Genomic DNA, 24,455 nt, shown 5'->3' with positions numbered 1-24,455 from the left:
CTTCAAATCTGTCTACAGCAATGAAACTTAATTTTAAGTGTAAGACAGTCAGTCATCTACACATTAGGAAGAATAATTATCGGGGGGGTTGTTTGGTTTTGGGTTTTGGGGTTTTTAATTATTTTGATTTGGGGGGTTTATTTGGTTTGTTTAATCCTTCTCTCCTTTTTTAAAGTACTGTCTTAAACGAGAAAAGCTGAAGATACCTCACTGGCTTCAGTATGAAATGCAGAATGTTGTGTTACTAAGTAATAGCCATCACAACCGAGTCAAAAGGAACTTGCACAAAAGAAAAGCCTCAAACAGTAAGTGTGACATGACAATATTTATTGATTCTAATTAAGGTTAAAAAAAGTTCACAGCTGTCAGATAAAAATATCTGCAGTCTATTGAAAAGGGAGCTTAAGAAGGAAACCAAGGGAGACAGTCACCACAGAGGCACTTGAGAATATGCTACAGTTATAAAAGGCACAAATTCATCACACACACAGTATATATATTCCTGCACAGTGAAGTCACTCTTTTTTTCCAAAACACAGAGGCAGGCATCACTGAACACTGACCTGTACATGACCACAGGAGACACGCTATAAGCGGCAGCCTATGACAACGCCTAAACAACTTGACTGCAGAGATACTTTAAAAGCAAGACTGCTTTGGCCATCACATTTTTATCTCTGTTGAACAACAGACTGTAAGATCAAGGTGACCATAAGGTCGTGGAGATGGGGGAGGTAATGTTAGTTCATTTAAATGCAGGTCAGGTTTATTTGTGAGCATTTGCAATCTGCAATTTAAGTGGCTTTGCTTCTTGCCTGAGAGCAGGGGCAGATCTGTTGTCATTTCACCCTGGCTTCCTTTTGAACCCGAGTACTTTTGGAGGACACGCAATTTCTTCTTTCGCAAAAATACCAACAAAAACCTTAAAATTTCTGCACTTTTGTAAAGTTTACCTCAGTGAAACAACAGTCCCACAAAAGCAGCTCCAGGCCTTGGGTTTCACTGATGGACAATACTCAGGCATATACTTAATTGTGATTAATACATCTTTTACAAGCATCTACTGTTGTACTGACAGTAGATGTGCTATCTTGAGTCAAAATCAGCATTGAGAAAAAAGCCACAGTAGTTAAAGGAAAGACAAGGGGCTGCCTCAGATCTCTCACCTCCTTGTTATTGTAGTTTATACAGTTAGCTTTCAAGCACTTTGGCTAACACAGATTTTCATGCCATTACCCAACATTCCTTGCAATATACAGTTGCTATCAGAACTCTTAAGAGCCTTACAAAATACGCATGATAACACAAATCAGTTCATAAGAGACAATACGATTATTTCCATGGCTGTTCTATGATATATTTTATGAAGCTGGTAAACCACTGGAACTTTTATGATAAAAGATTTCTCATCAAACATATTAAGAAATTAATAATGTATCATGACTGGTTACCCATTAAACCAGACTTCATTCCTCTCTTTGAAGGGTTGGCACAAAGGAATTTTAAAAATGTAAGCCAGTGCTAACACTTCCCTCCACCCATGGGGAAGCATCTTGATTCTCTACGTACATTTGTCAATGCTCTTATCACACTGGCATCCACATACACAAAGTGCCATATATTCCTTTTATGTGGAAGATGTTGCGAAAACAGCAGCAAATCCTTCTTTTTAATCCCATGGTGGCGATAAGCTCCACAGCATCATCACAGCAAGACACAGCTGTAAATACAAAGAGAGTATTCCTAAGGCTTTGGCAGTCTGGAATGAAGGAAGACAGAGACTTTTGAGGGCTTATACAAATGCTGCAATTCAGAACTCCCAGCTCCATCAGATTTGGGTAGAAACTTCAGGGAATCCAAATTTAATTTGAGATTTTGCACATACTTTTAGTTGCAGCAGAATAACAGAAGAAATGTTTTGTGTTTTGGTGGCTTTTTTCTATTCTTGTTTCACTTTGAAACTAAGATTAAGAAAGGTTTATATACATTTTATTTCTCTTTAAAAGCTTTGGTTGTGATTCAGTTCAGTTCTAACTATAATTAACTTCTTTTTTTCCTTGGCTTTTCTGCCCTTATGACACACAGCATTGTCTTGTTAGATTGCGAAAAACCTCTGCCAGATTCAGGAGCAAAGGAAAGAATTACACATATCAGACATAAATAAAACCAGTTTATCCTCATTACATTCACGGATTTGCTCCCGTTTACAGACTATTTCTAGGGCAGAAGCACGACTTGAATTCCAAATAGTTTTGGCAGAGAAATCATCTGCAAATGCAGCAGTTCTTTATATGTTAAGTATGTATTCACTGTCTAGCACTTACAAATATTGGGCCAACACTTTAAAACTATCTTCCCAAATTTAGGTTCCTATGCTTATTTTTGGCCCAAGAATTGTCTGAGTTACAAAAGCTCTGAACTTACCCATTCAGCTTTCACTTCCTAATTCATTTAGTAAATAAATCACAGAGAGAAAGCCATATAGAAGCACTTTGTGGTAGGCGAATGTCCCAGCCAATTACCGCTCTATGTGATACAATGAGAAAGGCCATATGTACACTGCTGCACTGTTCTTCTGACTTAAAGATCTTTATGTCTGAAAAGTTCCCCTATGCATTTTAAAAGGCTGTTATGAGGATATTCATTTGTGATAAAATCCAAGCTGCAGCTACAAGAAGATTTTTAAATGGCACATCAAGTTAAAAAGAATGAAACCTAGGGGCCAGAAACCGATGTGCTGCTAACAAATATTACAGCTTTGTAAGTGGTTCAGTGGATTTCCATGGGACTATTTGGAGAATGAAGTACCACTCTGCACAAGCAACATCCGATGGTAGCCCAAAAAGTCTGCCTGAGACTGGTGATACCGTTCCTCTACCTTCTGCTCACACTAATTGCTAGATATATTATTTAATTCCCTCCATGGCTTTCTACTACCATGGAATATTTTACACATAAATCAGCACTGATTGAAGGGAGAAGTGCAGCAAACAGGCTCAGAAAAATTCCAGACATCTCAGACTTCATGTGCACCCAATCCTGTTCTCAGCTGTACTTGTGCAGCTGTAAACCAGCAGAAATACTGAGAACAAGGTAGTGTCATGTTTACAGGTAGGCATATAAGGTTTTGTGGTTGGGGTCCCCCCTCTCTTTTCTGTTCTTTTTTCACATTGCTTGAAATGTACCAAGCTAGGGAGGGCAGAGCACTTGCATGTGACTGTCCTTTCCATGGTTCTTCAATCTCTCTATCATTTATATCTTTCATTAGTTGCCAAAAGTGCAGAGTCAGTATAACACAGCACAGCAGGCAGAAGTGGAAGTGCTAACCCCATCAATATGGTTGTTAGGCAAGACTGAAGCTCTGAATCAGCTAAGCAGTGTTCAGCATGAAGCAAGTGTTGGGTAGCAGTGAAGTTGAGGGTTTTTTTGAATTGTTTTAACGCTCATACTATATTTTCAAGTCCATTGTGTCCTACCAGGCAAGGGACAGCCTCAAGGTGTTCAAAGTGTAAATTTAAGTAGACAAAAGAAAGGAAGGCAGCAAGAAAAAAAAATATGTAAAAGAGGTTTTTAATTGAGATCTTTACAACCTCTTGGGGTAGGCAGAGGTTAATTTGTTCTCTTGTTATCTTGCAGCAGCTTATGGAGCTAAAAAGAGGACCTGCTAGCAAAGAGTTGTCAGACAGGGCAAAAAAGATTTGAAAGGTTGTATCTGTACATTGACACTCTCAGGTCCAACGGCCTGGTCTGCCATACTGCTGCACATATCAGCTGCTGTCTGAAGCCTGCCAATTTGCTAGGCAAAAGAGATTCAAACCTGCACAGGGTGGATGAACTCTGATGTTCCAGGCAGTATGAACAAAGCTGTGGAGCCTAAGATTCAACCATGCTGCCAAAGGCAGTAAAAACATTGTTGTTGAAGTCACTGTAAGACAAAAATGCCACTGGATATGTCAACAACCTATGACCACACTTGAACAGTTTGGATGGATAAATTTAGCCTCACTTGTCTGTTAGGTGCTGCCTGGGTTCTGGACATCGAAGTGAAAAATAAAAACATTAAAAAGATCCTTACAAAAGATCCATGCAATTTGCATGAACTAGTTAAGTATTCTTTAAGCTCTGGATTTCTTTTCTCAGTCTACCACACAGGAAGGCAGAAATCCTTTGTTTACAACTAGAGATGGAAGGGCCTGTGAAGACTTGGAGTTCAGGGTCTGATTCAGGTATAAGTGTAAAAACAACTGAAAGTCTCACCAGAACAGGCTTTAGAGAAGATTTTTGTCACTTCTGTTCTGAGATGTGGATAAAAACCTCAAGGTGATAACGCTTGACACGCTACCCTACAAATTCAGCAACCAAAAAGGAGCTGCTGGAAATAGGCCTGAATTCAAGGGGCTCTTTTTCAGTCCTTTTCCTTTATCCCTTCCCTTCAGCCTCTTCCCTCTACTACCTTCTTTTCCCCAGTCCTGATCTGATTTTGGAGACAGGGAAGTACATGCCAAAAAAAAAAAAAACCTCTGAAAAAAACCCAAAACTGCTCAAGTGTGAGGCTTTGCATTGGCACCTTTTTCAGTTTCGAACTAGAAGTCCCTTTTTACAGGCAAATAACCCAGCTGCAGTCACAAAGGTGAAGAAAGTGGAAAATCCAATCAGCTTTAGCAGTCCTGGCACAGATGGCAAGTTCCTCTCCCAGAAGGTTGTAGTGATGGGCAAAGCTGGAACATCCTGTGGGAAGAGCATCCACTATCAGCATAACAGTATGTCCACTGTGAGAGGCAAGGTGTAAATAGAGATTCTTGTGGCAGAAACAGAATGGATTGAAGCAGTTCATGTTATCAAGAAGTATGCTGTATCAAAATTTTCTGCTCAGTTAAAGGGAAGAAGAGGAAACTCATGGAAAGGTTTCATAGCCTGGTTAAAAGTGTGGTTCTTTGCAATCTCATGTTACAGAGTTGTCAAATAGGCACCATGTTTGAGTTTCTACTATGCTCCTGTTTAGGGAAGGGCAGTTTTGGTGAGTATATAAAAGTTTATGGTGGCTTTGATACAATGAAATGAAATAAAAATGGCCATCGAAATTTTATCTCGTCAGCAAAAACTGCATGAAAAAATAATCCATTTAATCTACAGAAAGACTTACAACTGATTCAGGTTCTGGCTTCCAAATTTCACTCTCTGGGATTTTCCTCATAGCAAACAGTATCTGCAAATAAATAACATTCCCTAGTAAGTACCATTCATCTCCTGAAAGGGAAAAAGAGCTGGCTTCAATTTTTGTTTTAAAATGGCAAGATGAAGAGAACAATTGAGCACAAACATCACTGTGTATTCAAAGTTTAGAATAAGACTCAACCAATGTACAACTCATTTGTGGGGAGGCCTGATATTTAAGAAGACACTCCTGGTGGAAAATAGAAACAGTAACAGAAGAATCTCACTATGCTTAGTTAGTCTATGCAAGATATTGGAACTTGGCTAGTCCCATGGGGAACTAGTGACTAAGAGTTACATATATACTCATGGCAAAGTGAAGCATAGAACATAGAATCATAGAATGACTTGGGTTGAAAGGGACTTTAAAGATCATCCAGTTCCAACCTCCTTGCCATGGGCAGGGACACCTTCCATTAGAGCAGGTTGCACAAAGCCCCATCCAACCTTACCATGCATAAACCAGCTACAGCATGGGCAAGCTATATAAACAGGATTAGCTTGTTTTACAAATTTCACCATGACGTAGGAAGAGGAACAGAAGCCTGTGAGTGACGACAGACTACCACTTTCATTCAGAGAAGAGCAAGACTAAAAGGAGAACCTTCACAATGGAAAATTGAACATTCAAAGTATCAAAGATACCAGTAGGATAGCAAGGATTATCTGAATTATAGTTATGGAAGACAGCAAAATTAACTTCTTCTGCAGTAAAATAAAATGGAGGTTTATGAAATACTGTTTTTCCTGCTCCAGGCACTTGTAGATTTACAATTTGCCATCTTTTATGATATGTTTTTATTCTAGACAAGATTCATGGACCCCATCAACTTTTCAATACAGGAGAGTGAGAAACACCCTTGCACCAGATTTTAAACATATTTTCCTTTCACAAATAACTGAGGAAAGGAGAATATTTTTAGCAACCAAGCTCACTTGCCAACTTCTCTGCTGAGGCCTATGGAGGTTCTGCTGTAATGTCTGCACATTAGAGAGGTCAAGAAGCACTACCTCTGGAGGTTTCAGGGACAGGTTAGGTACCTTCACATATGGGACAATTGATCCCTGTATTTTGGGGCAGCGGTATGGCCTAGACATACTCCCCAGTTCCCTTTCAGGCTAACTTCTGTTCCACTATTGGAGCTTTTTAGCCACAAGATTCCCTTCACTTCATAAAACAAAGATGAAATTTCTTTTGCTGCACCATAAACTGTAATATTGCTGAGAATACTTAAGGAATTGACATTTTCTCAGAAGCAAAATATTTAAGTCCTTGTTTGATGCCTTTATGCAAGGCTGTCTCAATGGTATGTCACTGTCAATGGTATTCTTGGAAACAGTTGAGGAAGGGACTATCGTGGTGTGCAGAGCTGCCGAACTGAGCTGTTCCTAATGAGGCTGAGAGCCATGATATCTCAATACAGTAACTAACAAAGTGCCCATTTTGGGAAAAAAAAAAGAAAAAGAAAAAGAAAAACCAAAAAAGACTCAGTGAGAATTTGGGACTGTTCTATTAAAGAAAGATTTAATCCCTGGCAGCAGAAAAGAGTTTGATGAAACAACCAAAGCCCTTCTTAAGCATTCCAAATCACTGATTTGAACTCAGGAAAACCTTCATCCTTTTTGAAGTCTGTCCCCTTCACAAGGATTTGCATCAAGATTTCAGAACACATGAGTCTGTCAATATTCAGCTCCGATTTCACCTCCAAACAGAAGATCTTTAATTTTCCACTGGATATTTGACAGTTCCCCCTGGTTTATGCTTGCATTTGTACCTCTCTGGCTGCTCTTTCTCCAGCCTGCACAGCCCCCTCCATGTATCCACTCCACTCTGTGGCGGTCTCTGTGCCAGCAAAATAGATCCTACCAACTGGCTGCCGAATAATCCTGGAGGGGGACAAGCAGTAAACCATATCAGCCATTATCAGGAAAGATAACTGAAATCCGCAGGTTAATATTAGAATAAAAGTGTTTTAAGTAACAGCAAGCACTTAGAGTAACTTTGGGTGAGTTGAGCTGGAGGAGGAGTCTGTGTTGCATTTCACTTCTTACAATAAACAGGCCAGTGTTTTGTGTCTTCTAAACATTTACACTGCTCACATGTGTAAAGGACAACTAGTTTGAGACTTACTCTATCTCTTAATTTTAGCCAGCATCATAAATACTAATGCTAGGCATTAGTGGCACAGCGTAGCATTCTGAAATACATCCTCACAATATCTAAAAAGCAATAAGGAAATAATATTTAAATAAGTAATTAATTAAACAAGGTGTTATTGTTTTGTATGTTGTTTTTTCTCTCTTTTTACTAGAATTTGCAATTACTTTAAATACTAAGGCCTCTATATGTTCTTCGTTACAACTGCTTTATTGCTTTCAGTTCTTTTTAAATTGTGCAAGCTTATACCTCAAAAGTAGGGCTATGCCATCACATTAAAAGCTATGTATCTGAACCCTATAACCAGTCTGACCAGTAAGCCTTTTTTGTTGTTGTTGTTTTTAGTAAATCTTATTTTCATGTAAAAACTTATGTCAGAGAGGACTGTATACAATGGCACACAGATTACTATATTAAGCCTTGACTACTAACAGGAAAGGAACAGTCTAAAGAAATCACTCATTACTGTGAATGTTGGCAAGAATTAACTGTCAGTATTTATAAAATACAACTAAAGGTATGCCAAAAGTAGTAATGCTAATCTCAAATATCCAAAACTAGTTTTGTAAACAGATTGTGAAAGCTTTCTAGCTCTCTTCCTACTCATCTGTATTCACTGAATAACAGAAGTCAATAAAACCCCTAATGATACTGTACTCATCCATCATAAAGCCCAACTGACACAAGTGACTATAATATCTATTTAAAATATTCCCCAGTGATCTTAAAGGTATAAAGCGAACAGTGACAGAGGATTTATGACCCTTTCTGAGGATATTTATTAACTTGGTCTTATCTTACTACTCCAAAGCCCACTGTAAATAGACACTATACCTTCCATACTGAGTCATTATGCCTGGTGGGAAGTAGGCTGTGTAGCAGCCCCCAGAATACTGCTCTTCACACCAGTTCTTCTCTTCGTAATGTACTGGCTGTAAAACAGAGATTAATTCACTCAAGGAAAGGACAAAGTCCTGAGGAAGCTAATAAACGAATTGAGGAGACAGCAGAGAAGAATAGCTTATGATTTGTTGCATGTCAATGTCTGACAAGAGGAGCATATTTAACAAATCTTTTAATGCAACATGGATTCAACACAAAAAGCCTTAATTTTAGACACTGCCAGCTATTTTTTAAAAAAAGCTAGCTAATCTGGCTACTGTAGAACATAATCCTCTTAATCTGTCAGTGTGAATGTATGCTTTGAGAACAAATTTATGCTCTGAGACATGTAAAGCAAAATTAACCTCTTGTATACAAAAGTATAATACTTGTAATATGTACACTGGATATAAATATACACTGCTAAAAATGACATGAATGACATTTGTATGGTTTTATGTACAATATCTTTGTGGTTTAAATAATGTAAGCTTGAGATTGGTGCCTACAACATTTAACTTGTGTAAAATTGCTCTTAAAGGAAAAATGGCATTGATCACATAAACCAAGTGTTCACACAAATCCTAGCAGTTATTTATATTTACCATTACATGGAAGAGAAGGCAAGGGGGAAAAAAACCCAAAAACCAAAACAAGCAAAACCAACCACCCAATCGAAGAAAAAGCCAACACAAAAAGCAAACACCACATGCAGGAATGGATCTTAGCAACTAGAAAGAGAAAAGAAACATTATGCTCAACATAGACTGAGGGAAAGGCAAGCCTGTCACATCTGGAAACAGTTGAGAAGTATGGTGGTAAGCACTGTGAATGACAGCAATGAAGATGGACAAGAACATACCTGCCTTTTAACTGTTTCATAAGCTCATTCTTATCCTCCTCATCAAACACAACCCAAGGCTTGCCATAACCTTCTCTCCATTCCTCTATATGGTGTAGCAAGTACTCCCATAGCAGGTATCTTTTCCAAAACACTACACAGGACTGTCCAAGGGCACTGCTCTATTCAACTTTATTCTGCCCTTCCCTACCTCAAGGAGTCTGACCCCATGGTTTAGATTTTGTACTTACATGTAGAGCTTCCTCTGATCCCAGAACCTTTGCATAGAGCTCACAAAGCCTTGTCTTTCTGCAAAGAAAAGCAGCAGAAGACTTGTGTGTGAGGAAAGACAAAACCAACCACTTCTAATACGTCCTAGCTGCAAGAGGACAAATATTAATATCTGCTTGAACTTGAGTTTCGAACTTTTTGGTATCTATCCTAATTGGTAAGCCTTTGGATCACTAGAAATAATGCACTCAAACTCCTCTGCTTTTTACTAGCTATAATGTAAGCTGTTCCCTTAAATCCAATCATTACCTAAAGGTCCTCCAGGCTGTAAGGAAAAGGGAGTAGTAAGGCATTGCACTTTTGTGTCTTGGCACACAGTCTAACGCATGGTCTACTCCTACAAAGATGCAGGTATTGATATACAGAGGCTCTCAGGGAATCTGTACTTCATTTCTGTATGTAGAAAATTTCCTGCTGGTTTTGTCTATGAGTCTATAAACCCATGAATATACTTCATTCTGTAGCAAATCCCAAGCGCAATTAAGTTTTTCCTACAAGCCTTTGGGTCTTACTGTTTTACTGCACTGCACCAAATACCAAACACGAGAAAACCAAGATGAAATGAAAGTTAACAATTACGAGAATCAAACATGCAAACACAATGCTGTAAAGAAGTTTACTTCCGGAAGCAAATCCTGTGCTCCACAGATAGCCATGCTGGGCAGAGAAACAGAGCAGTCTCACCTCTGTAACTGTATGAGCTGCATTTGCAGCTGTATCAGTATATGAGGAAACCATATCTATACTACTGTATGAAACAACCCAGCTATACAGGAGGCCAGTTACACCCATGAGCAGCTGAACTCAAAGAGTGCTATAGAAAAGGGATGAGGGTCAAAAAATCCCAAACAACCAAATCAGGAAGATCTGAAGGTCCTCTTGTGCAGGTGTGGGCTTGAGCAAGAAGACAAAGGCTGCTACAGTTCAGGAAGAGCCATGGCCCTGGGATGATTTTACTGCTGGCATATGTCAAGCCCAGCAGCAGCAGAGTGGAAGGAAGCAGCTCCTTCTTTCTGCCCAGAGGCAGAGGACAAGGGTCAGCCTGCTCCAGAAGCAGAAATGCATGGTGACACAGTGACTGGCCAGGCAGGCTCTGAGAGTTGCAGGATCTGTATATATGAACATATATGATCTGTATATATGAACTTATATATGAACATCCCTCTGCAGTCAGGGGTGACATGAATCCAGCAACAGCCATCATAAAAGGGAACATTTCCTCTGTCTCTCGATGCACCACACCCTGCAAACTCCCAGCACTGACCATGCAGTGTCTGAACAGACTAAAGCCACTTCAGTAGCATGAGTTAGAAAAGCCTCTGCTGAGGTCTGCCTACCACCTCTCCAATATGCCCACCAGCTCCTGCTTTCAGGCAGGTCAGTAATACCACAGGGCTCCGCAGGAAAGCGGGTTATCACCTTGGGACCCATATGCTTCTTCTCCTCCCAGCACCACAACAGGGGTGAGATGGATCCCTCTAGATCTGCCTGTGCTCTGCCCTTTTTCCACATGTGGCTTGCAGACCCTCCAGGGAACCTGGAAATGGCATACCAGCGGCTGGTAGGGATTGTCATGTACAGCCAACTGCAGGACTCCAAGAAGGTGCAAATGCACCACTGTTTGATAAGTACATTGCTCATATAGATAAAGATAGCAGTGCAAAAGAAAACGTTAAGCTTCAGGTCAAGGGCATCTTCAGACTTTTAAGAAATTTCAACCTTGAAAAAAATTATTCATCAATAAGGTATTATTTAACAGGAAAAAAAAGAAGGAAAAAAAAAGAAAAAGGAAAAAAAGAAAAACAACACAGAAAAGCAGTATCTAAAGGATTGAACTGTACCAACATTAATCTGTCACTGAGGACATTAACCCTAACAAGAACAATCCTTGCAGATGAGCTAGTATCTCTGCAACATCTGTGCTATTTGTCCTAGAACAGTTTAAATAATTACTTATTTATGCATTTATGATTAATGCTAGCATGGAACATATGGAATACACAGAGGTTAAATCCTTATTTCTTGGCTCCAGGCTCAGCTCTGAAATTGCCACCAGCACTAAGTAAGAAGAATGTTATGCCTGGAGCTACCTAGGTAGGTCCTGTTGAGAGTTACACTGTGCCTGGTGTGGAAGAAATGTGCATGCAGACAAACACTCAGTTCTTCTCCCTGGTCTCTTATTTCATGGCAGTATGTGATGCCTCCACCTTTGTTGCAAAACTATGAAAGGTAGGGCACAATCTAACCACTGAAAATACTCATTGGCACCTGGCCTGGGAAGACCAGCTGGAAGGCAGCAGTGAGTTTTATTCCTTTCAGTCTGGTTTAGGCTCTAAAACATCTTTCATCCCTTCCCAGCACAGCCATTCTCAGTAATGATTTAGGATAGTTGCCATGGACTCCACATCCTATTCTTCATATCCAAGGATTTCCACAAACCTTACCCTGTCACCAATGTGATAAAAGGAGAGCCCAACTTGTGCTGATAGGTGAGCACAGCATCTCAGCAAGATGCATCCTCTATAGCATGCCACAAGAAGCCTGTCCTCAGAAGAGATCCCTCTGTGAACACCACAGTCCCCGTACAAACAACACAAACTGGTTACACCCTGAGTATATGCTGGGAGAAGGCCCAGGTTCAAGTTACGCCTTCTCCTGGACCCTGATTTCCACTGAAGGAGATTTGTGCTCATGTTCAGGGAAGGAGCTGTAGTGCAGCCACCAAGGTTCCTGACTTGATTGGCTGTGGCCAAGACTGCAGGAATCAGAGAGGTACCCCTGCGCAAGCGTACCATCTATCAGGTACCAACCCAAGCATATTTTATAACCATTCTTTACCAAAGCAAAATCTTTCCTAGTCTGAAGTTTATTCCTCCAAAGACAAGAGTTTAAACTCTTTTTGTGTAAAACTTGGCTGTAGGCAGCAGCAGAGTCAGGTAATTGTGCTAATACTTTAAATGTCTTGGGAAAAGCAACCTTTCCTTCATGACGCCTCACAAACAGTCAGGATAGCACTTCATTTCACAGAAAGAGAAGTCATTCTCAAATACTGCAAATGCTAGGTTACATCTAGTGCATTGACATACAGATTAAGACACTATTTGATGTTTATGATGGCTTAAAATGCTAGGCACACCGAATTTCAGATTACAACACTATTTTTGTCATTGGTCCCCTGCTGGGGGTCTGTCTCAAAACCTGAGTGATGAGGAAAAGGCTGCCTTGTCCATTCCTGCCAAAATTAAAAATGGTCTGTGGTACCAGGCTGTTATTTGAAAAGACTGGCACATTAACATTTAGACTTATTATCCACAGGCTGCCAGACTACCTGCAAAGCTAATCTGAGATGACTACATCTTCCCTAGTTAGACTAGTTACTACTGTAATAATGCTTACATTGACATGGTATTCCTTGTGGCTTTAAAAACTAATCTATTTTCTCCATGTCCAAGTAAGGATCTCCTCATATCCACACTCTCTACTTGTAGTCTTAATTTTATCAGATACTGTTAATCAGTGTGATGGAAAAATTTCATTACTTTGTAAATTCCATTTCAGTAATAAACCAAAAAGCACTAGTATATGCAGACATTTGTTTCAAGAAGACAATAAAAAATATCTTCATCTGTGTCTGAAGGGCATTTTTTCCCCAAACTAAAGGTGGAGAGTTGGAGGTGGCTTTTTGATACCTTCACAATGCTGAGATCTCATTCATGGCAGCTATAGCAGCCTCAAGGTTGTACTACATTACAGATGCTGAAAGGACCTTCAAGGGTGATTAGAAATCAAGCAGAGTGGCCAAACATGTCCTTTCTGACAAGCTTTCAAGAGCTCAGTGCATCTGCAGGAAGCCAGAGAGGTAGCACTAGGGTGGAAAGAGGCTGGCCCTGGACACTTTCCTGTGAGGACAGCAGAGTATCTACACTGCTTTCAAATTCAGCAGCTTTGAACAGCTCTTTTGCTAGAGTAATATAAACAGAGAACCCCTGTTGAACAGTGAGAACCAGAACTTAATCCAAAACCAGCTAAGGTAGCTTTTTGCTTAGTGATATGTCTGCCTACCATCACAAGGTTACAGAAAACTTCTTTCAAATTGGGGCATTTTATTCCTGCTCTGGTCATTTATAACAACATTTTGACTCATAGTCCACACATAGTCTCCAGCATTTGCACTTACCTTTCTTCTTTTGTGAGACCTGTCAGTCTTCTGCACTTCCGAGCAAGAATGAAGCTATAGGAAGACCACAAACAATTTATTTCCATTATGTTACATTTTCTGAATTATTTAAAACACCAATACCTTATGATGGGATGCTGTGATTCACAGTATTAGGTTTTGGGTCTCTATGCAGAGATGGGAAATGGGTATTTTGGATAATGTTATGTTCTCTGCCTGCTGCTTGTAGGTCTCAGTGTGGAAAGAACCATCTGAGATTCAGGTTAGAATATCTGTATGAGCTGTTTCCCAATAACCTTAATTTTGCACATCAGTGGGGGCAGGCATATCACAACAAGAGGTGAAGCCTCTAGCTGTTATAAAACATAGAACAAAACAAAATATAATTCTAGAAAACAAATTTTCATTTAAAGAACTGGAAAATTTGGGGAATGCAAAATATTTGGAGAAAACTACATTTCTGCAACCAAAATTTTTCTTTTTTTTTTTTTTCCCTCCTTCCTTTCCTCTTCTCCATTTTTTTACTTTGCCACATGAAAAGGAAAAAGATAACAGTGAGAAAAAGCAGATTTTTTTTCAATTAGCAATTAAATCAGAGAGAACTTTATTTGAAAGAAAAAAAAATCATAGAACATATTCACCACCCTTGAGAAACTAAACCCTTCAACTATTTTGAAGCATTTCCCTTCAAAAGCAGCAGGTTTCCCATTTCAATTGTTGCCTCTAAGACAAATGAAAAAAATAAACCCAAATACCAACAACAAACAAAAAAACCCCAACCCTAACAAATAAAAAAAAAAGCCAACCAAAACAAAACAGAAAAATCTAGACACTTTCTTTGTCACTTACCCTATTATGGCAGGAAAGCTGCCATCAGGCTTAGTATCATCAAGTGTTAAACCAATTGCAGCGTCCTCATCTTCAATGATCATGGTACCACAATAGCCTGTTAAGCACAAGGTGGAAAAAAAGTTATGATCCATGTATCCAAACACAGGAATGAGCTTTCAAGAAGTTGTGAAATACTCAAAACTGGACTAGAAAAAGCCCTAAACAACCTGCTCTAATTCACTGTGCTTTGAGCAAGGCATGAGACTAGATGACACCCAGAGGTTCCTCCCAATCTCTGTCATTCTCTGGTTGTAATACAGGGAGATATGAAGATAAAGGAAAGGAGAACAGAAACAATTTTTTTAAAAACTAACATGACTCCCATTAAGTGACAAAGTTTAGCACACATCCCAGGTCTAAACCTTGTCTTCTAGAGCGGACTTAGTGCTTGAGTGAGACAGGTGCTTTTTCCTCTCTAGAAGATAAAGTTTAGATCTGAGATGTTCTGATAATTAACAAACCCTTTTCAATCATCTTTAAAACAGAAAGTCAATAAAGGAATCTCTTATTGTTGAATTCATGATAAAAAATAATTTATTCTGCAACCTGGCTAGCAAAGTAGTTATTGGCAGAACTTTATTGGAACATTATTGAACTGCAGAACCTCTCCTATGAAGACAGGTTGAGAGAGTTTGGCTTGTTTAGCCTGGAGAAGAGAAGATTCTGGGGAGACCTTAGAGCAGCCTGCCAGTACCTAAAGGGACCCTACAAGAAATCTGGAGAGGGATTTTTTTATAAGAGCAGGTAGTAATAGGACAAGGGGGAACAGCTTTAAATTGCAAAAAGGTAGGTTTAGATTAGATATTATGAAGAGTTTCTTTACAGTGAGGGTGGTGAGACACTGGCACAGGTTGCCCAGAGAAGTTGTTGCTGCCCCATCCCTGGAAGCATTCAAGGCCAGACTGCATGGTGCTTCAAGCAACCTGATCTAGTGGGAGGTGTCCCTGCTCATGGCAGGTGTGAAGACACCTTCAATTAATCTTGCTCAGTGCATCCAGATGGCAGAATTTTTGCAGGCTGACAACTGATGGGATAAAACACATCACTTTTATGTTACTGTACAATTGGGAGAGGCTCATCTCATAACCAGGTGCCACTGAAGAAAAAGGAGAGGACAACAAAGAACAATGAAGGCAATAAGGAACAGGCATGAGTTATTCCTTCATGCCTACCTCCTTCTTTTTATTTTCCCATCCCCCTCTTTTCCCAAACAATCTCTCAAGTTTCTCAAACAGGGGAAGGCAAAAATGGCACAGAAGTGTATGAAGTCTCCTTCTAAGGTCCAGCATCTTCTAAACACAAAATCTACTCCATTACCATGTACCTTCTTCCCTCTTTCTGTCACTACTATTGCTTTCAATTAAAATGTAATACCCTTCTTCCTCCAGAAAGTTTCCTTATAGTACACAATGCACTTGATGACTGAGCCCATAGGGATTCGGTTGATGAGCTGGTTTCTCATTGGGGGCAAAGGTGGGTTGAAATGAATCTTCAAACCAAGAGCTGGGGGAATGGCACTGATCACATACTTGCCCTGGAAAAGAAATTATATATAAGCCAAATACTCCACTACTTCATTGTAAGTATATTGCTCTAACGAGATTGGCAGACATCGGGGAGGCTGCAGGGTGTATCTTCAGGAGTGATGTTGGCATTTAACATAAGAATTGCAAAACTGAACCCTCACAAAAACCTGCTTGTTCAAAAACAAGCATTATATAGGCATCCATCTGTCTGAATGATGGGTGTTGCTCTTTCCCCAGCACTTAAAAGCACTGTGTTGTAAGAGTCCATTGGTCTCCCTTCCATCTGGACTCCCCTGTTACAACTTGGAAGCAACACCTGCAATGTCTTTCACAGAAGACATTGTGTTGATAAGCAAGCACAGAGAGTTTATTACTAAGCTACGTTTTTGTGTTTGCTTTACAATTATCCTTTATTTTGGAAGGTAACTGAACACAAAGAAGGCATGCTAGCAAAGGAAGAGTTTGAATACACACTTTGATCTTCAGGCATCATTTTAAAGCTTTATCACTGCTCTTACTTTGGGACAATCAGAAAGTGCAACTTTCTGTCACAGTCACATCTCTGCTATGTTCTTGTACAGGATTTTTGAGAAGTCAGAAAGGAAAAGCGAAAGCTTTTCTAGCCATCCCATCACAAACAGTTGCTTAAATGTTACAGATTTCATTACCTCATACAATTCATGATCTAAGGTTTCCACTACAACACTTTCACCCGATTGGTCAATGCGGATGACTGGCTTCCTCAGCCTCACCCGGCCTCCCAGGCGCTCCATTATTTTCTCACTGATCTGGCTAGTGCCTCCAACAAACTTCCTCTCCTGAAACACAGAAAATAACTTGGCAAAGTGGACTCGGCAGAGCAGTGCTTGTGAAGTGTATCAATATGAACATTTTGCTTGGTGTTCAAGACAAACCCCATTCTGTAGTTATCAAAACATTTCTGGGAAATCTGGCAGAATTTCATCTGGAAAACTTGTCAACACCAGTGGGTATCTCAGTGAGCTACTCAAATCCTTCCCATATTTGACCACCAGCCAAAACTAGTAGTAACCTCATGAGAAAACCCCTTCTCATGTGGTCTCCAAATGGATTTCACAGACCTGTGTGAATTAGCAAGACTACTGAAACATGCTTTAACTTTTAAACCTTTCTCTGAGTTCAGTCTTATCCCTGTAGAGGTCTGTGTATCAGAAGCAGGAATCCCAGTTGCCATAATAAATAACAAGGTATAAGAAGTGATGTAGCTCACATCAAAATGTCTCCTGCAGTATAAAATCTAACCCAATTTAAATGAAAATCATCTCTAACTTAATACAAATAATATTTTATTTGATGTATTTACAGTTAAATTATCTACAATTCTTGCTTATCTATGCATATGTATGTATTTTATAATGTTTTTATGTATTTATTAATGATTAAATACTTTGCATTTCATAAAAGAAAATTTGCCATACAATTAGCAAAATTTGAATTTCTAAGAATACCATTAATAGCGTCTTTACTTTCTTGGAATGCAGAAGCAGCACTAATACACCGGATTTCAGAAATTTCAGAGCAATATCATTTTTAAGAAGGGGTGTTCATTTCTCCTCAGACTTAACAGTTCGAATCCTTGGAAGCTTGCATCTTTAGGAACCCAGCTCTGGGCTACATTTTCAACATTAATTTGGAGTGCTCTCCACATTCATGCAGCTAACACTGCCATCTCCATTAAGTGCTTCTGAAGTGGTAAGGCTTGCTTCAGCCTCATGACAGAAATAAGAATAAGTAAAACTTTCATTTTTCAACATGGATAATCAAAGTGTGTGTTGTAACCAGAGCCCAAAAAGAAGCCTGTGTCAGGAACAGATAAAAATCTACTGATCTTTAGACCACTGACATTAGCACAGGAACAGCCTTCAACACAATTTTGCAAGATCCAGATTAACGTGCTGATTAACAGAACTAGTTATCAGGGTGCTACTGGCTCACAGTCATGGATTTCTCAGTTGGTCCTCTGTATTAAAATATTCAAGAAGAAGAATGAAGTTAAATCAGGGACTGTTATGAGCCACAGAAGGTGATGGGTACCTGTCCTCCATTGGTCGTTGAGAATATCCTTGTTGTCCCTCCACACTGCTTCACGTACCACAAAAACCAGAGGGCAGAGACCTCATGGGGCTCAGAAGTAACATCCACGTTCACAAACAGAGTTGCAAAACTCTTGGCAGCGCTGCAGCAAAGATAATAAAGTATGTTAATTTAAAAACCCAAGAAGGGTGACAAGACTGCTCTCAAGTACTGTCTTTGGCAACCTCTTCATGAAATCTTATGTTTGTTTATGCTACCAATGCAAAGTTAGATTCTCACTCTGGATTCAGGACTAAGGGAAGCAAGCCCTCCTGCCTTCACCGGACTCTAAAACTACCATGTCTTCCCACTCTTCCTGGGTTACATACAGGATCTGCAGCTCTGTTTGCACCTGCTCCATTCCTGTCCCTCAAACACACAGCATGGAGGTTATCCAACACTTGTCATAAAAAAGTTAGGGGTATTGTTTAAGCTAATTATCTAAACTCTCTGGATTAGTCAGCATCTCCCTACTGCCTGCTCCTCTGCTGTGCTCAGGGAGGGTGATGCAGCTCAAAAACAACAAGTAAAGAAATGTAAATAGAAAGCCATAGTGAAGAAACAGTATATACACATCCATGCAAAAGTCTTGGCAACAAAAGGGGAATGGATACTTTCGGTTCCTCAACTTCGTATCTGAAACAGTGGTCTGGTAGCTTTCTATATCCTTTCATGCAATTGTCACACAAAGCAAAAAAAAAACCAGAAGTTTTAAACTTTTTGGATAAGAGCCTTCTGTCCATTAACAATAATCTTGAATTAATTAATTCAAATTAATTATTTAATTTATTAATGCTGAAGCCATGAAAAAAATGCCCCTGTCAATGACAGTGTCAGCTTGAGTGGGTGCTGGCAGGCTTCTACACCAAGCTCTTGAAGGCTCGGGGCAGCCTTGTTAGGTGTTTAGCAGTTCTGAAGAGGTGGCGGCAAGAATCAACCTGCCCCACAGCAAGGCAGAATCAATGGATTTTTTTTTCTTCAGTGCAAAGAAAACCAATAAAACTGTTGTTGAGTGGCAACTAAAGAAAACTTGCTTTGATGTATACATAAAAACAGGAAGCATTTTCAGTTTCCCTGCGTAGTATATAGTGCAGCAGTTAAACAATAGAATGATGGATGTTAGAGTGATTTAGTGCTATTTCAAGAAAAGTGCTATTTTTTGTAGTACTTTGATAAGATCAGGTGGTCCAGCACAAAATAAACGTGTGTTGCTCCATCAAAAGTTTGATTCAAAACCTACTGTAGCAAGGGCATTTTTTCTCTTAAAGGTTAAACACTCAGTAAGAAGAGGGAAAGTACACATAACAGATGAAGGTACTACCCAACTCTTCAGAACTAACCCGCCCCAAATACATTTTCCTTTTAACTTTTAGTCTAAAAAGTTATGGAAACAGAATCTACTGTGTGGGCTGACAGGTGGTGTGGTCTGTTATTACAAGATTTTCTCACCTGATTTCTTTAGAATAGCTGTATTCTAGGGGTAGTTATACCTGTTTGCAGAGCAGTGATGTTTATTTGGAGCTGTAAGGTATATAAATATAAGTTATTATATTTCATAGTTTCTTACCTTGTCCAGCAAATTTTGTTTATGAAATCTTGCATAGTCATTTTGTCCCATTCTTCTGCATGTGGAGCCTTCCATGGGGCTTCACTGGGAATCTAAGGAGACATAAAAGAGTGTTCATCAGCAAATGAATGAGTGGCATGAGAAAGACAGCAAATACAAACAAATCTCATCTTTATGTGGTAATTCGTCTTGTAAATTCCTGCTGGTAACACAGCAAACAACAGAGGATGCTTTTAGGTTTTCTGTTGTTTGTTTGATTAAGAAATATATTTCTTATTTTTTATTAAGATTGAAGAATAGAGAACACTTTTAAGAGCTATGACCTTTGCCTAGAAAGGAGAAGTACAGTGCTGCGGAATATTTCGTATCTCTCTCATACACCAAGTAAGAGTAATCTCTTCCCAAGTCCTGTAGCTCAGTCGATTGAAAACATACACTACTGATAACAAACTGAGGAATTTGAACTTAAAGGTGGAGAAGGGCATACATTTGAGTTGTACAAGCCTCTTTAAATACCACTTAAGCAATCATCAGGCAAAGTGCTAAAAATCACATGCATAAACCCTAATGTTCATATTTTCAGAAATGTGAAGGTAAGACTGCATCAGCATGACCTTCAAGAAGAGCTTGCCAAGATGACACTTATACACATGCACTGAACATCAGTGTGTACCAAAATACATGGTGTGATGCTGCTTTTGCCAGCACCATGTTTGTTCAAGCTAGAGCAGCTTTGCCTATCTGCTTTACAGTCCCATCTTCAATCTGCGCCTCCTGGAGGCAAAGCTGAGCTGAGACAGCTGCAATTCTTTGTACCATACCTCCTTTCCCATTTCATCCATGGTCCTCCACAAGTTGTTGTAGTCCAGGTAGGCCAATGGATTCCACATAGGAGGGAATGGACCTTTGAAGGGGTAAGACTTACCCTACAAGAAGAAAACCAAACAAAAACTTCATAAAACCTAAATACAAGCATAATCACGGCTTCTACGTGTGTGAAGCTGCACCAAATGGTTAAGCGTTCACTGGAAAAGAAAAAGCACAAAATTAATCAATACATGTAACAGCTAATGCCAGATTGTACAAGAGGAACTGAAACACAGGAGGTTCCTTCTGAATATCAGGAACCACTTTTTCACTGTGACGGTGACCAAGCACTGGCACAGGCTGCCCAGGAGGCTGTGGAGTCTTTATCCTCTAAGATATTCAAAAGCAGCCTAAACATGGTCCTGGGCCATCTGCTAGCTCTAGGCGGCCCTGCTTGAGCAGGGTGGATAGGCAAGGTGACCTCCAGAGGTCCAGTCCAATCTCAAACATTTGATTATCCAGTTATTCTGCATGTGCAACTTAAGTGTGAGAGAAAATTGAATTATCACAGTTAATTGAATTATCATAGAATTCAGTCACTTGTGTGCAGAACTGATACTGCTTTGTATCTTTAAAGCTTTATATCAGCATTTCTGGGAAATAAATCTAACACCTGTCAGTGGAATCACTAAGTTTAGACCAAAAAAAGCCAAAAAAAAAAAAACCCAAATAAAGAGATGGAACAACACAGCTCAACTGAGATGAAAAATTGGCTGTTTGCTAATGAAAACCAGAAACACGTTACCTTTTTCTTTTTTGGCCTAACTGTTCCTGAAAAACTGCTGTTAATTGTATTTAGTGTTTTGCTTCATTTTTTCTCCTTTCAAAATCAGACAAAAGCAGCTATGACAAGCTTTATTATACACTAAAATAATAGCTCAGAGACCGTCTGGAAAAAAATAGTTTTGGTTAACCTAAAAATCTCCAGCCCTAGAGAAAATATAGCATTTACTACTAAAAAGTCATTCTTCCAATCCATCATTCCTGCCCATAAATTCCTGAGGGTGATAATGTGGCCAATACAAACGCCCCACATCTCCACTATTAGACATTCAGAAAGTCTAGCTTAACCAAGAGTGGAAGACAACAGGTAATTTATAGAGATATTTTATTTACATGGAATTTCCTTGGCTGACTCTATGGATGGCAGCGTAACAGCTTTAAAAATTCCGAAAGAAATGCTCATTAGCATTACATGGTTACTCATTTTTTCACAATCCATTCCGGACTCCATGAAGTAGATAAATAGTAAAGGCCATATTGTTTGTTACAGCTGATTTTCAAAACTCATGTATTTAAGCGGGGACTGCATCAGCATGAGCATCAATTGGTAGAAGCACTAACTTCTAATAAATACTAGATGCAGTCCCACAGCAACTCATCACTAAAAAAATACATTGGCTTCAAAAGAAATACTGCATCAAGATTTAATGTTTAGAACCAGGTAACAACATCACTGCGTCCTGTTGAGGAGAGCTACCCAAAGACCACTTACACAAAGAAGCGACAGGCTAGCTTTGATTTAGCTTCTTTATTAATAATGTGAAAGAAGGGTCATTATTCAAACCTGCAGATGTTAGCAAGCACCAGAAGAGACAGCAAAAAGGGAGGAAAAGCATCTTGAAAAACTTAAAACTTGGTCCAGAAATAACAAAATGAGATATAACCTTGAAAAATGCTGGCTAATAAATTTGAGGACTTCTAATTCAAATTATATGAAAATACTGCAATCAAGAAAACATCCCTGTAGATGGGTATAAACTCAATGAGTTTGTTTCATCAGAAGCATTTGGTTTCAACCTGGACATCTGGGTATCATACGCAGTCTCTTAAACTGAAATTAATTTGAACTGGGGCACCCCTTCATACTCTGCTGCAAAAGGGCTATAACAGAAGAGCAAAAGCTCTCAGACTTATTACTTTCCCACCACAGGTAGTAACATCTGAACCATGTTGGTAATTACCTTTTAGCTTTTTTGGGGCACATTAAAATTCCATAACTAACTATTATGGCAGAAAGAAGTAAGTTTTACCATGTTTTCTTCTTAACATTGGAGACAGCCTTCACTAGTTTAAACACTGCATAGGTATTCCAAAGACAGAGCATATCAGCGTGCTTTTAAGTACTTGGTATTTCCTAGATTTAGGTTTATGAAACAAGCATGCTGCTGTGCTCAAGAAAACCAGGGCAGCATCAGAATGGGTTATTCCAATTACTGATTTTGTTCTGAGCTTCCTGCTTCTGCCAGAGGCAATCCTAACTGAGTTATCCCTTCTGAGTTAACTCACATCCCACAAATTCCCCATGGTGCTTCCTCATGAGTGCACTGCTAAGAGACACACAAAACATATCTTTGTTTTATTACTCTCCTATTTCACTGTGTTTGAACTGCTGAAAGGGGAATCTTGGGTAAGTCTCTTGTGCAGAAATCTGGGGTGACAAGCCTCTTAAAGCACAAGAAAAAACTTCAACCTGGAAAAATGGAAAAAATCATCAAAGTTAGGGAGTCTCCTGTGAAAGTTACTTTGAAGAGCTTCTATGACATTACCTAAGGCCTGATCCTTATTTCCTACACTAACAAAACTCCAACAGCTGTCACTCAGAATTTTGTTTGAGAAGAAACTGCAAGACTAGGCTCTACAAAGAAACAAAAATAGCAGCAGAGACTACACATAGCTCTTAGCTTCCAACAAACTGAAATGTTTCAGCTCTACTTCTGATGAATTTGCACTTTTGCAAACACAACAACCTTTGTGATATTTAGGCAAATTTGCCTGTTTCTATCACTGAAGAACACCCTGAAGAATAGCATTCTCCTTGCCTCCTGGTGCTGTATCATCTCTAAAGGAAACCAAGACGCAGATGAAAAATATGCCGTGAAATGCACAAAACATTCCCTTTTCAAATACTTAAATCAGAGCAGTATAAAACCAGCTATTATAAGCCCACCTTCTGATCATTTGGCATATCTCAACACCAGTACTATACTGCTTAGAAGGATTTCTTATTTTTTTTTTATTTTTTCTAGGGCTTAGTGGGATTTAATATAGGCATATATTCTTATTATAAATGGTTTCATGATGCCACTTGCAATGCCTCTAAAAGCAGAACACCAGCATCAGCAGTTGGAGGTCTACCTGCTGTTTTATGGGTCACTTGATGCTCACAAAGGCTGCTGCTGCAGTATGGGCTAAAGCATAATGAAGAAGCTGAAACTATAAGGAGGAAACTCATGTACCCCAGCTGTCTCACGAATAAACAAACAGGGAAATGAGAAATCCAGTGCTTGTCACAAATATTACAATTCCCAATAGATTTTTCTCATCCATCTGCTTCACATCAAGTGACATTTGGCTTAGTTACACTGGACCCATGCAATATTAAGTGGTATAGAAATAAACTATCTGCATATATGAGCTCTGTCTCAGGTCAAAGAGCTGACATAAGTGGGTTTCTGCAGGGAGAAAAAAGCCCCACAGCACGGCAACTTAATATTAGTAGCCCCTTGAATATCAACCCCAGCACTTCAGAGAGCACAGGGACTGGATGCCACATACCTCCTCCTGTGAGGGTGACAGTAAGTGAATGGCTAGCTCTGCCAGGAAACATCATCGGTATCGCAATGCACAGTGGGATCTCAGGATAAAGTCTGCTTTTACAAGTACAAGACAACTTCATGGTGCCCTAAACATTATGTGGCCAGGTAGCACCTGAGTGGGATGCAACAATGGGGAACTGAAGCCCCTGGTGCCAATGATCCATGCATTTTTTATAGCATGGTATAAACATCCTATAAATATAGTCAACTTTCATTGGAAGAAACAAGATGGTGTGGTGCATTCTCTGCATCACTGAATGAGCACAGATATTCTCCCAGCTAAATCATCTGAACATTGGGGTAACTGATGCTAACTTCACCAAGATGTCA

At 39.4% G+C, this 24,455-nt stretch overlaps 1 protein-coding gene across 1 annotated transcript in view; it reads right to left on the bottom strand.

The window, feature by feature from the left end:
• Positions 1–306: 306 nt before the first annotated feature.
• The window catches only part of LOC136013354 (amine oxidase [flavin-containing] B-like), a 53,366-nt gene continuing 29,217 nt past the window's right edge, over positions 307–24,455 (bottom strand). Inside the window, exons 4-16 of the mRNA XM_065677110.1 lie at positions 20,481–20,585; positions 19,660–19,751; positions 18,054–18,195; positions 16,649–16,798; positions 15,829–15,988; positions 14,413–14,509; positions 13,564–13,617; positions 9,347–9,404; positions 8,207–8,304; positions 6,990–7,101; positions 5,144–5,206; positions 4,568–4,728; positions 307–1,720 (exon numbers count right to left, since the gene is read on the bottom strand). Of these exons, the coding sequence (XP_065533182.1) occupies positions 4,573–4,728; positions 5,144–5,206; positions 6,990–7,101; positions 8,207–8,304; positions 9,347–9,404; positions 13,564–13,617; positions 14,413–14,509; positions 15,829–15,988; positions 16,649–16,798; positions 18,054–18,195; positions 19,660–19,751; positions 20,481–20,585 (1,287 nt within the window). The 3' untranslated portion in view covers positions 307–1,720; positions 4,568–4,572. The remainder of the gene's footprint in view (positions 1,721–4,567; positions 4,729–5,143; positions 5,207–6,989; positions 7,102–8,206; positions 8,305–9,346; positions 9,405–13,563; positions 13,618–14,412; positions 14,510–15,828; positions 15,989–16,648; positions 16,799–18,053; positions 18,196–19,659; positions 19,752–20,480; positions 20,586–24,455) is intronic.

The sequence above is a fragment of the Lathamus discolor genome, chromosome 4, assembly GCF_037157495.1.
Source record: "Lathamus discolor isolate bLatDis1 chromosome 4, bLatDis1.hap1, whole genome shotgun sequence".
NCBI lineage: Eukaryota > Metazoa > Chordata > Aves > Psittaciformes > Psittacidae > Lathamus > Lathamus discolor.
The sequence above is the reverse complement of the archived record's forward strand: the minus strand, read 5'-3'. Positions and strand labels throughout refer to the sequence as shown.